The 14,550-nt window shown below is 41.0% G+C and overlaps 1 protein-coding gene across 1 annotated transcript in view; it reads right to left on the reverse strand.

Annotated features, from left to right (window-relative positions):
• Positions 1–14,550, reverse strand: part of Tbx15 (T-box transcription factor 15) — a 103,391-nt gene that overhangs the window by 13,167 nt on the left and 75,674 nt on the right. Inside the window, exon 7 of the mRNA XM_027393781.2 lies at positions 807–904. Coding sequence (XP_027249582.1) covers positions 807–904 — 98 coding nt within the window. The remainder of the gene's footprint in view (positions 1–806; positions 905–14,550) is intronic.

Here is a 14,550-nt window from a genome sequence, read left to right on the forward strand (position 1 = left end):
CAATGATTCAATTGCAATCATTATCATAAATAACCATTGGGCAGCAGATGTATTTACAGCAGAGCACTTGCTTAGCATGCACAAGACCCTAGGTTATATTTCTAGTACCACAGCGAAGGAAGGGAGGGAGGGAGGGAGGGCGGGAGGAAGGGAGGAAATTAGGGAAGGAGGGATGGAGGGGAGAGGATTGAAGGATGGAAGGAAGGAAGGATGTGTGGTGGTTTAAATGAGAAATATTTCCTATAGCCTCATGTGTTTGAACAGATGCTTGCCAGTTTGTGACATTCTTTGGAGAGATTGTGGAACCTTCAAGAGGTACAGCTTTGGTAGAAGACATACATCACTGGAAGCAGGCTTTGAGGTTTATAGCCTTGTCTCTGCCTGCTCTGTACTTCTGCTTCCTGTGTGTGGTTGAGACCTGATCTCTCACTTCTTGATCTCACCCACATGCCAGGCCTTCTCTGCTATTAAGGACTATAGCCCCTGAAACCATAAGCCAAAAACAAACTCTATTCTTCCTGAAGTTGCTTTTGATCATGGTATGTATTATCAACAGCAAAAGAAGGGAAATATGGCAGAAATCTATGGTTTTAAGAAAAAATTATGAATACAAATGATATTCTGACTTTATCCATCTCATTTGCAGTACTGGTGTTGTCTTTGTTATTCATGGAGCTGTAAGTTTTCTTTATTTCCAGAGAGTCCATGTAACCCCTGTGTTGGCTTAGGGCCAGCTGTGCCATGCTCAGTTCAGCTCCCCCCATACCCTGTCATCTGCAGAGCAGAGGCCCTACCGGAAGCTTTACCTTGTTGCTTTTGCATGGTGGTGAAGTCCTCAAAAGTCAGTGTGCGTACAGGAGGTCTCCAGAATGCATATGTCTCCATGATGGCTTCAAGTCCAGTTCTAGAATGAGAATAGCCAGAAAATCAACTTGTAAGTAATCCCAAACATGCACTGACATTTGAAGATGCAAAATAAGTTGTCTGACAAGCGGCATAATACAGGCACTGAGAGACACATCACTAGGCTAAATCAGTCTGGGAATTACAAGATCCAGATGCTGCTACATTGCTGGAGGAAGAACAAAAGAAACTAATTCAGGTCATTCACAAGAAAGTCCTTAACCACAATGAAATTTAGCTCCAATTTTCCTTCCAAAGACGCTCAATGGCCATGATAATAAAGTGTATTTGAGGTCAAGGCTATCATGAGTACAGCTGAGCAAAGAGTAGCACTGACTGCTTCTCATGCCGCCACCATTACCTCATCATGGCTGACACATCCTGCCCCAGAGCCAACTCCACATCCAGAGTGTGTGAAGGCTCAATGAAGCTGTCAAGCTGATGTGACTTCAAAGGTCTCCTAAGTCAACAGAGAAGAGTAGGGCAACAGAAATAGGAGGAGAATAAACAAGTACACTCAAGTTTTTATTGCAGTGAGAAATATCCACCCAAAGGAAAAGAGAAAATATACAACAGGCAAAAGAAACGGTCCATGTCTCCAAATGTTTATCTTCATTTGTAAACTAGTAATCAAATGTCCATTGAGAGTCATAAACTGTCAGATTTTAGAAAATATCTAATATTTTTAAATTGAATTTATTTACATCTTCTGGTTTCCTCCTACCATACAGTCTGTAAGTTGGACTGTGTGCATATCTCTTTACCATTCAGCTATGTCCCTATTTGAAGTACTGAAATAGCCACCCAGGGAACTTCCAGTATGTTGCTGATGATATGCAGCATCCTCAAAACAGAATGTTGTTTGGAGCTCTGCTAAAAGCTTTGAGTAGAACTTCTGAGTAGTTACTACTTTAAAACTGTTTCCTTTGTGTCAGGAAATGGAGGCTTGGGGACTGTGGGGAGAAAGTAGAAGAATGGGGACTCACAACGGCATATGTCTCTCCATTGTCAAGTCATCATAACGGGCATGGAGTTCCTCTCAGCAAACAGCTCTTCCCTATTGAAGAAAGCATGCTCTCTGACCTTCTACCTAAGCAATTTACTTGGTCCGCTCTGTTACATGCTAAGAATAAAGTGAGGTTTTATTTTAAGTGAGAACAAATACCTTCTTGCTTTAACTGATGCTAATCCCCCTGGCGTTCTTCTCGGATGAGACACTGATATACTGATGGTCTCCTTGTGTTGGAAAATTTGCTTTGTGAATAGGCTTTCCTTGTACATTTCTCTTTCTAAAGGCTTCCCTGGATCATGGAGGCTTTAAATACACTAATGCTGGCAAACCAAACTCTGTATTTTAAGAAGAAGTTCACAGGAGAGAGCAGTGCATGGTGTTTATTAGCTGTTAATCTGTGAGAAGCAGGAATAGACGAGATCTCTACCATCAGTCTACATTGGTCCTGAATACAGTTCATGAAACTATTTGTGGATAGAAAGAGCTCAGGCAATTAAGGGAGTTCAGAATAATAAGGGGATAGGCAGATAAAGCCATGTTGAGCCTGGGTGGATAGAAGAAATAGATAGGCCCAGCTTAGATCTGACTGCTTTGTCCTGGAATGTTGGCAGCCCACCAGAACAGCCTAGGATTCCCTTTAATGGCACAGAAGGCTCACTGCAGATGGCAAGGGTTCATTATTCCACCTTCCAGTCCCTCTTTTCCAGGGACAAGTGTACAGCACGAGGACAAAAGCTAGCACAAGGACAAAAAGAACAAGCCCTTCTCATTTCATAATAAAGTGCTAGGAAACTGAAGTTTCTATAGTACTGTAGTATAATGCCAATATTGTATCTTTTTGGAAGTAGAAATGGATTTGGTTTCTTTTTCATAGTACTGTTTCAAAACACTATGGCACAGGATGAATTGTTTTAGTTCAACAGTCAATTTTATGCTATAATATAATGACTATGTGTCAGCAATCTAATTTCACTTAAAAAACAGTGATGGAATTAAAGATTTAAAACATAGGAAGATTCATTGATGTTGTGTATTCTGTCTCTTCCGGCATTTTCTTCAATGGTTATTCAGCCTCTGTTGATGTATTTCCTTGGGAAGATATTTTGAGATTTTGTTAGATCTGTTATTAAGCTGCTTCTGACATTTCTGATGTAAATTTCATCCTCTGGTGAAGTGATGAAAGTCTCCTATATCGCCCACAAACTTCTGTCTTCCACATCCTACTCAAGGATACCTTCCTTAGCCTAAGAATACAGCATGCCATACACACCCTCAGCAATATATAGATGCACTCTTGGCCATCCAGGAGTTCAGATAGCAAGGATTAGTCTCATGACAGTGAAGTAGAGATAGTATTTGTAACTCTCCCAAATTAGTGACAAAGGATATAACATTATTAGTCACACCTTACTATTGAACTATATCTTCCATGGATTTTTACTTTGAGGAAAAATGTAAATTAGTCTTTAATATATATTATCCTGTGTAGCATGACAGAAATTTCATGCATTTATAATACTTAGTCTGTTTTTGGATTCTGAATGTTTCCCTTTTTAGAAAAATTAATCCTGCTTATTTGCTATATAACTTATATTCTATTTGTCTCAAACTATATCAAGCTTCACTGATCTCTAATACATACTAGATCTATGTATTAGAAATCCCCAGTAATGTATCTCAGAATTTAGTATGGGGCCATGGCACAATTTAGTAATCCATCTCTCTTTACAGATAGCTAGTATGTACTTCAAGGGATTCAGATCCAATATTTTTCTTTACTCACGTGCCCAGCATAATGCTTGCTGTACAGTATGTCTCAATTTATAGGCATCCAATTAGTAAACAGGTATCATTATTTTATAATTTTAACAAGACCATGTTATCAACTGACACCTGTTGAATTAACTAAGTTGAGGAACTATTTCATAATTTTAACTAGTATTCATTCTTTTTTCTAAGCTTCGATTTTTAAAAACCAACTTGGTATAAAAATAATCTTTGAGAATAGAAAGAGTGTTCTAGTGCCAGAGATTGGGGCCTTTTACTCTCTGTCTGACTGGACTGTGCCTGTCTTGAACTAGATCTCAGGAAGGTTTCCATTTCCCTCTGGTTTCTTTTGTCCTAGACTTAGAATGTTTGACCTTCCATAGAATCTGAGTGCCCTAGCAGAGTTAAAGCACTTCTACCCTTCATCTTCTATAAGAATGTTTGTCAACTACTCATTAAGGTTTTCAGCTACCAGATGGCTACTCAGGGTGTATCTTGTACTATTGTTTATTTGTTCATTGTTATCTTGTCCTAATTTTGTGAATTCTTATCACCAAGATTTACAAAATGGATTTATTATTTCACAAATGTGAAAAAGCTGCTTTAGGTGTTGTCTTGCTAACACGTTCCAAATGATGGGCCTCTGTGGGCTGTGGCACAGCAGAGACCTGGCATCATCTCTGGAGCTACCAATCAGAAACAGTCAAATTGGCAATTGTTCCCTCTTGCTGACTTTTCCTCGTTAGTTCAGTGACAACGGAGGCCACATCTAAACCCCCTTTGTTCAGTCTTTTGGCTATAACCTACTCTCTGGTTTCCAAGCTGATTCTCTTTTGACCTGGCCAAGCCAAAACTATGCTGAGAGGAAAGAAGAAAAAGGAGGCCGAGCTAGCCAAAGCGCTCCTTCATAAACTAATGATGCCTCAAGATCAACTGATCTGGAATCCTAACCAGATTGGAAAGAAATACCGTTCCTATCCCATTTGGTGGGGGAGAGGGAGAAACAGAAGAGGAAGAGAGAGAGAGAGAGAGAGAGAGAGAGAGAGAGAGAGACAGAGACAGAGACAGAGACAGAGACAGAGACAGAGACAGAGAGACTTGTTTTGAAATCCAGCAAATACCAGACAATTATAATAATTATTGTAATATCTGTGATTCTATTTAGGTATCACTATGCAGTTTTCACGTTATCCTTGTTTTGAGACAGGAAACTGTATCATCATCATCGTCTGTTTATTTTCTCCTTATCTCTAACTTTTTTCTTACTTAAGTTTAACTTCTTCCTATACTCTGTGCTGAGAGTATTGTGAACAAAGAGAACATATGCAATAGGTTGATATGGCCACTGGCCTTCTCTCCACAGAAAGGAAGTCTGTAACTAAAAGTACCAGGGATTTTGAAAACATAGAGGAGTATTTAGACTATAAAAAGTCTTAAGTGATACAAAAGCAAAACAGACACATAGTTATTGCCCTTAAGTAATGTTTTGTTCAATATATATATATATATATATATATATATAGAGAGAGAGAGAGAGAGAGAGAGAGAACAATATGAAAAGGACTATTTTACAAAGTGTCTGATACACTGGAGATATGAAAACAGTGGTATGAAGATTTGAGCAAGATGTATTTAATACACCTGAGAAACTAAAGGGGGATTCCACAAAAGGTCATCTATTTAACCTAAATATTAAATGACACTCTCAGCAATCTTCCACTCAGAAGAAGAGGTAGATGTTGCAGCAGAGTCAACAGTATGTCAACAGAGGAAGGGAAGGTTGTTCTAGGGCACTTAACAGTAACCCCTTCCATAGAGTTACTGATGCTCTGTGTGTCCAGTGAAAGTGTATACAGTGAACATCCAGTCCAGGTCTAATTACCTTATCTCAACCTCCTTAATCTATCCTTTCTCCCTTGAGGAAAGGCCAAACCTTCCACATTGCCCTCTCTTTCACTGCTTTGTTGAATCAACTCTAACCTCCAGTTATTTCATACATTTCCTGTTTAGATGCTCTAAAGGACCTCAAATCATAAGCCCTCAATTTGTTTAAGGACAAACCCGTCATGTGAAATTCAGCTTCTCGGGGTAAAACAATTATATCTACACAATGAAGAAGCTGTCACCAATAAGCCTCCTTCACAGGTTTTAGAAGAATGAGTAATCAATGGAAATGTGTTTGGAATTGAATTAAAATTGCTCGTCACCTGGTGGTCCCCAAGTGTTCCTTTCCCACTATCCTTCTTAGAGTTTGGATAAGTTGTAATTTTGATTCCTGGGCATTTTTAGTGTCTCAGTAGTAATAAAAAAAAATTGTAACAATACTAAACAGAGTAACTAAAACATTAAGCTCCTTTGCATTTGACTGGACTAGTCTAGCTCTGGTATTATGAATGACACCTAAGGAACAGTTGAACATTCTAGTCAAGAGCATAGATTCTAAATATAGATTGCCAAGCTTCTAATTAAGGCACCTTTGGCCCAAGTATGTAACTTCTTCATGCTTAAGTCTCTCTAGTTTTAAGATAGGGAAATCTGTTTTATCATATAATAATTGTGACTTAATGAACAGAGCTTGATTGAAAACAAATTTATCAAGGCGAGTGCTCCAGTTCAAGCAAAAGGAAGCCAGTCATTCTGCTCAAGTTGCAGCTTGTTCTAGTAGACACAGTCCTACTTCCCCGGAAATCACAGCTCTGTCAGTCCTCTGGCTCCAGATAAAATGTAGAAGGAGCTTCATGTTACTAATTCCTAATTCCATTTCACATTTTCTCATCAGAAAACCAAAAGCATGTCTCTCAAGCCCCTGTAGGCCTCATTATCTTGCCGATATTTCAGACTCCAACATACTAGCCATTAAAAAGACGTCACTGTGTTCAATGACACCATCCTTGAGCAGGAGCCATAGATAATAAAACAATTGCCAACATTCCCTGGCAAATCCATATGGCCAAGAGGACAATGGTGGAAACAGTTCATGAAAACGGAGGAGAACAAATAATAAGACAGAGAAAAGTATCAAGTCCAGGCTAATAGGCTACGTCATGGGACATGACAAACAGCTAAGGCTGGGGTGAATAGGAGAAATACAACTGCCAATAGGAGGATGCTGCTGCCAAAATCTAATACAGGGCCAGCTACCTTGAATGACAAATGCAACAGTCCCTGAGAAGTCCAACACTGATTGCTTGCATAGACCTGCTGAATGGCAGAAGTCACCCATGCCAGGGATAACAAGAAAGTATGCAGAAATCTACAGGGGCTTGTAAGCCTGCCAGGAAAGAGCAGGATGAGGTTGGCGGGGAAACTGCAGCCAATGGCCCTTGAGGGGACAAATGAAAACACAGCAATTGAGCATGAGGGGGACACTTGGGATATACTGACAGTTGAGAAAAGGCAAGTGGTCAGCTCATTGGCTCTAAGCTTGCTACTTGAGACTCAGGAACAACAGGGAGCCAGAAGTGGTTGGAGGCATGGTTTCTGCTGCCCGGCCAGCTGTGCCTGCAGAGGACAGTGAAATCATTCTCTGCATGCTGTGACAGGCTGGATCTGCAAATTCTGAAGCCAGTAGTTCAAAATTCAGCTCGCCATCAGTGTAAAGGGAAGCACAGGGAAAGTACCTCAGCTCTGAGGTAAAAAATGGACAGTGTGGGTCTCAGTTAATATATGAAATAATCATTACTATTATTTGAGACTTATAATTTGATTAGCTAGAAATAACTACAAGATTGAATTATATGAAGTCACTATTAGTTTGTCTTTTTAACCTATAAACAGCCACTTCTTTTGTTCAGCTAAACAGATGGATAAAGTTGCAGGCAGGATTTATTAGTTGTCTCCGACAGAGCACTCTATTACCAGATGTCAGCTGGAGCATGTCTACTGGTCCCTTCCTCCTAACTCTCCAGGGAAAGTCATTTTAGTTCAGGGAAGATGAACCAGGCTGGGGTTAATGGAGAGCTGACTTCTCTGTGTCTCTCCATCCAGTTAACTCGGGAGTTCCTCACTTCGCACTCCTCTTCCTACTGAGCATTATGGACCTGTAACAGGGGAGGGGTCCTGTGGGAAACTGGGGAAAGTCATTCTTCACTCCATAGGCTTGGCCTTGGGACAGCAGATGCTGAGAGTGAGTTTTAGGAAAGTCTTTACTCTTGAATTTTTTTCTCTACCACCACTCAAGAATAATTTCTTAGGTGAAGTAATGATTGCACTGAACATCCTTTTCAACATGCAAGCTGCAATGCCTATAATCCCCTGAAATATCTATGTAGGAACACAACTACAAAAGGTGTCCACCAGCCACACTCACAGCAAACATATTGCTGACTCCAAACATTCAGAGAGCAGACACAGACCCAGAATTCCTCTTGCACCTCATGTCTTTCTAGAAGTCGTATAAGGGACAATCTGCTAAAGAAATTAATTTCATGTGTAAATCAGCCTCCACAACACATGACCCCTCTTCCACTACTCCTGAGTTTGGAATTAATGTGCCCTGACCCAAGCTTCCAATGGTGGACTCCACAGAGAAGAACATGTCCTCCTAAGATACTGCACACCTCCGAGGGCTAAGGAAGGGTCAGTCTACCTGGTACCTGACATGGGATCATCAGCAGTAGCTTCTAAAGTACATGTCAGCTAGACATGGATGCAAGAAATCATGGGGCTTGCAGTTGCCATAGATACAATGGACCTGGTAGTAAAGATCAAATCCAACCTCAAAGGCCTAATGAAGGGTTCGATGGGGAGAACTCAGTCTATCACTGTGTACTACTTCTAAGAAAACTTCATAGAAGAACCTCTCACTCCCCAGGCAGATCCTAATTGGAATCCTCTCTTTTTATGAATGTGTTTGTTTCTGAGGAAGTCTCTGGGAATTCCATAGAATTCCTCAAGCAGACTTTTGTCTTTTGCAAAGTCTTGGCAGCCACCTCTAAGAGGCAAGGATTTCGAATCAGATGGGGCTCGAGAGACCCAGAGTTCTCTTTTCCTCCATTTCCTTGGCTCCTCCTAACAGGCAGCGTCTGCACAATTGTCTTTCCCTCTAGCTGGGCAATGAGGGCTCTTGAGGGCACATGTGTCTCCCAAGACTACTTCTGGATAGTGAGACTCTGCCAATGTGCCTCTTCTCTTCAGCTTCACGGCCCTTTTCTTGCCTTTGGTTCATGCTACCCAGTATAGCATAATTCCCCAAGGCATAATTCCACTTCTCAGTTCACTACTAGGTGGCCTTGTTCAACCAAACTTCATTCTGCCTTAACTCTGTCTCTGGGAACTCCTCCTTGCCTAATACAGACACTGAAATTTTGTGATGCCCTTCTCCAGGGATCTAGGAAACACAGAATGCCTGAGTTCTGAAGCAGATCATATGGTCTGTGGATGTGTGTGTCTAAGCAACAATTTGGTCAAATCAGAGTCAAACAGAAGTAAATAGACTCAGAGATGCATTTGAATTACTCTTTAGTTTTTCTAACTAGTCACATACTCTTTAGTACCGCTCCTTGTGAATCAGAACCTAGCCTATGGCTTCTGGTCTCCTTGATTTATCACTGGTTGGGGTGAGGCTTTCTTAAGTTCCCCTTTTAACTTATCTCTCACTCATCAATACTGCTTGGTAGCCGGGTGTTGGTGTCGCACACCTTTAATCCCAGCACTCAGGAGGCAGAGGCAGGCAGATCTCTGTGAGTTCGAGACTAGCCTAGTCTACAAGAGCTAGTTCCAGGCCACAGAGAAACCCTGTCTCGAAAAACCAAAAAAAAAAAAAAAATACTGCTTGGTAACTGGTGAACAATTTTCATTTCATTCTGTATACTTGGAGGGAAGGGATACCTAAGAGAATAAGCTTGAAAAAGTATAGTTCTTGACTCAATTAAGAGAAAGACATAGGAATCTAACACAGTCAAAACCAAAATACCAATTTCATGGCTGATAAAACTGTCTGGGGATTGAGACACACACATGTAGGGCTGACTGAGAAGGTCAGGACTCCCCTGAAAGGTGGTGATTCCCAACTACAGCCCTCCCCTGCAAGGTTTACCACCCAACAGGAAGCCTGAGATATACACCATGTGTGCAAACAAGTCCCAGGGGTTAGGTGTCCTCCTTCCAGACCTGGCCATTAGATCAGGCACTGATTCCCACGACAAGCAGAAGAAAGGGACAGTTCTAGGAGCTAAGAGCTCTCCTTACTAGAGATCTCTTATTTTTTTAAGGCAAAGAACGGCAGCTAGAGTGTTCACCCGTTGCTCCATACTCATTTGTGTATTTCAGAAGAAGCCTGTCACCTGGGCCACACTCTGATGGGACTCAGTGTGAAAGCCTCACAGGCTGACAGACACTGCTGGAAGCATCAGTGGAGAGTGCAGAGGGTGGTTGCATTCTCCCCATCTTCCTCTCCTCCCATCCCAGCCTCTGGACTATGCTGGGATGGATTGAGATCGACAAACCTGAACATGTTTTGGTTTGAGGTTTGGCAAACTCTGTAACTCCAAAGTATTCCACAAATGTTTTGTGTTCTGCGAAACCAAAAAACATTGGCCAAGCACTTTCCCCTCTAATTTTTAAGCCCATGTGTTTTTAAAGGAAATGTAATCCGTATGCTTTAGTAACATTTATATGCAACTCATCAAGCCATGCTCCTCCGCATGAGTCATTTGATGTCTAGAATGCATGGCGAGAAGCAGGGGTTGAGAGGAACTGTGTTAGCACGAGAAAGGCCACAGTGAAATACTGGACAGAAGATGGGACATTGGTCCTGATGTTAGTTCAGAACCACTGGGTCCCAGATTTGCAAATGATACTCCATATTCTTACCCATGCATCTTTTCCATTTACATGACATTAAAAGTCCTTGCCTACATGAGATCCTGCAACCAGCTAGTGAGAATTAGATCACTAGACAGCTAATGATATAACTAGGTAATTTTGAATTTTTGAAAGGGGAAAAAAAACATTCAAAACTTTTATAATTGCCTTAAACAAGTCCACTGTAATGCAGTTTCGCAGAGTGCTGGAGGAAGAAGCCGAACATTCTTGCACCATGGTAAGACACCGAGAGGGCATCCATACTTCACCTAATAGAATGGTTCAGCTGGATTTTCCGTCCCCAGATAGGAGATCCTTGTTTAGGGGGTACAAAGTAGATGGGGAAGCTCTGATCAGTAGTCTACAAACACAGGCTGAGCGCACAGGAGGCTTTACTTGAGACCGAAACAGTTGTGGGTGGTTAGATAGTGTTTTCAGAGGGAGGATCCTGTTCTCAGTATCTGTTGAAAGTGGGTCACACCGAGGATAAGGTGCCAGTGTGACAGCATGGGAGATTCAGCTCTGGAGTCAGGCAGACACGGTTATCCAGCAGCACTTCAGCTTTGCTCTGGGATGGTGGGAAAGCTGCTTAACTCTAGCACGGCTCAAACTCTTTCAAGATGCAGGTTTTTCAAATTAGAGAAAAATGAAGAATAAGCACCCCCAAATGCTAAATGTTCATTTGCAGTTAACAGAAGCAGTTACGAATGGGCCTTAAAGTAACCTCGGGGGGGAGGGGGGGCAGCTAAGTTTTTTAATTGACCTGTAGTATAGAACTGTTTATGTGCTGCAGTAAGATAACTCAGCATGTGTGCACAATATGTAATAGTCAAATCAGGGTAACATTTCCTCCACCTTACACACTTCATTTCATCGGGTCAGGAAGTTTTGAACTCTGCTAAATCTTTATAAAATACATGATAGATAAACTGTGAGCTTCAGCTATCCTAAATTGCGGTGGCATATTAGAACTTACTCTCTTGAGTAACTACATTTTGATATTTGCCATCCTGCTCTCTCCTGTCCCTCCTTACTCTCTCCCTCTAACTTCCAACAGCAACTGTTCTACTTGTTAGCTCTACTTAAAATCAACTACTTAAGTTCTGTATATGTCATGTGCCACTTGGCTCTTTGTGGTAGTTTGTTTCACTTACTGTCCTTCAGTCCTGTTGATTCACACATGACAGGACTCCATTCTTTTTTTTAATCTGCTTTGCAGGCTTTGTATGACATTAAAAAAGAAGAAGAAGAAGAATTTTCACACTCCAAGAAATAAATGAAGCACTGGAATGAGCTAATGCCTGACTTCGGAGATGCATTGCACTGTTGTGCTAGTCGTCTGTCCTATTTACCCATAGTTCCACTTTCAAGGAGTCTTACAGATCAGGAACCCATCAAGCAGGACAGAAAAATAAGCATGTTCCTTAAGCAGCACAACATTTGCAGCCTCCCAGGGGATCTCCCCTCAGGACTTCAGCTAAGAGGTACTCAAAACATTCTGGCCAGTCTCAAGGAGAAAGTGGGCTTCAGCTCCTGGAGCATAGGGTCAATGTTTGTCAACACAAGCTATTTCATCATACCTAGGTACCTCCCATACCATGCTGCTGAGACATGGTTACAAACAGAGCCTCACTCCGTAGCCACAGGGCCTCCTCGATATTCAAACATAGCAAACATATTTATCTTTACATCCACTTTCTTCAACCCTCCCTTACACACACACCTGATTCATAACATTTATCATCAACACTAACCTCAATCACCCTATAGAAACAGTTTCGACTCCCACTCAACCTCCTGACTGGATTTTTTCTTGCCAAAAATTAACATACTTTTTCTTGCTTTCTATGTAAAATGGGTGTGAACATTCTGTATGGTAATTTCCAAGGGTGTATACCTTCTACTGTAGCTTCCAAGAGTAAGGAGCCTATGAACAGGAAGCTCTAGCTAAGGAATTAAAAGACTTTAGAGAAGTAATTTAAAAAAAACAAAAACAAAAAAGTAATTTAGCCAAATACTCCAGATTGCAAGGGCTCCAACGGAAGACAAGAGACGGAAAAGGAGAGCATTACACTAGGCATCTATAAGAAAATAAACAATTACTAAATACTACTAGAGACAATCCCCCCAAAAGAAAGTGTAGCTGAATAAATAACATGGACGAGTTTGGCCTGGGAGACATATATTTGGGTATAGAAGAGAAAGTCTTACTTTGGGATATAAGACCTTTCTAAAATTATAAAGAACACTACAGGCTTATTTTTTAAAAAACTGTACAGCTGCTCATGTATATAGTCACACTTACATATAGGAGCCCACAGAACCCTGAAAAGCCATCCATTGGCTCCAAGCTACAGGTTTTGCATACCCTTACCATACATGGCCTACCTATCATGAGTGTCCCAGGACTTTTTAACACATTATCACTAAGTAGGTCTTCAAGAAGCTCAGAGTGCAGAGTCTTCGAAATGAAGAAAGAAAGACGCTTTTGTGACCTGGACTATAAGTTAATGGTAGGGGACATCTGAGATAGAATGGATGTGTGTTTGTTTTTTATTGAGTAGGCTTTGAAGACAAAGGCTTTTGTGGAATAGAAAAACGTTTGTCCAAGAGTCATTCACTCACTGAGTTCTAGAGTGCTTTCCCATTAAACTGTCACCTAGAACACTTACTTAATGGTGCTATCTAAAAACTGCATGATTGACTGAATTTTCTATTACTCAATTGATATAACCTTATGGACTTTAAATAAATTTAGGAACATAAATGTATGCTGAACATAAAGCAAGAGTTTAGTGTTTTTAAAAGTGCTTTTATAAAGCATTTTGTGAAAGAAATGATCACCATAAGTGGTTTGAAACATATGTCTATGATATAATGAGGTATTTCTTGGTGAAGGCACAGTCTAAGGAATGTCATTTTGCAATTTATTCATTGTGTACACCTTATAGAAGGTCCCTACACATCTAGAGATAGGTCCACTAAACACCTTTACTCTAAGGTAGACACCATCACACATGGAGTCTGTTCATGCTAAAACACTGTTCTGTGGTGCTTGATTAGATAATGCATCACATATTTCATGGAATATTTCTAAATATAAATTGTTGGTTTATCCAAAAACTGCTGCAGAGAGAATACCAAAGATAATTCCTGGCAATCTGCTGTCCAGATGTAAAACCGTCCTTACAGATTATTAAAGAAGTCAACGGCATTGCAACGCCTGTGCTACACCAGACAGATGCATCACAGTCACTCAGGCTGTAGTGTCTGTATCTGATGAATTTGCCTAATTGGAGACTGTGGATATGTCTGGTCCCACTAGCCATCTCAGGTGTCTCCTAACTTGCCATAGACAACAGATTTTCATTTTTTGCAGGAAATCATTTAGGGAGAAGAAAATATTCTCAGCCTGAGAACCAGTACAGTTTCTAAGGCTTTTGACAACGGGACAAAATGATTCTGTGAACATCTGCAACACCTGGAACTGATGGCACAGGTCATAAAGAAAGGTGGCGTTCCCCTTCATCACTGAAACTTCCCTTTGCTGTAACAGATGGAGACTATTGCAGAAAACCACAACTGACCCAAAGCCAGAGTTGTGAAGCCAAGTCCCAGCTGCACATCTATAACCCAACTCCCACACCCAAGGCTCAGGGATCAGTTTGAAAAGGGTTTGGAAAGATTGTAAGAGCTAGAAGAACAGGCAGTTTGCTGTAAGATTGTGTCTCCTAGAGATATCAGAGAAGCTACACACATGAAGCCTCACCAACATAGCTCCCTAAACATGACACGGACAAGGATAATGCAAATAGGCACACTAATGTGGAAGAAGGAAAGCTCACAGCCCTAAATCAAGAACCACAGCCACTAAGGAGTGCTGAGAGCGGGAGATACAGTCTGCCTGCAGAGGAGAGCACACCAACTGGTTATCCAATAGCAAATGGTCAGCCATGAAAACATCCATACACATAGCATTATACAGACTGAGAAGGTTATATTTGTATGTTTAGGAATACAAAACACACACACACACACAAGCACCCACACGCGTGCTTGTGTGT

Source organism: Cricetulus griseus (genome assembly GCF_003668045.3).
Source record: "Cricetulus griseus strain 17A/GY chromosome 1 unlocalized genomic scaffold, alternate assembly CriGri-PICRH-1.0 chr1_0, whole genome shotgun sequence".
NCBI lineage: Eukaryota > Metazoa > Chordata > Mammalia > Rodentia > Cricetidae > Cricetulus > Cricetulus griseus.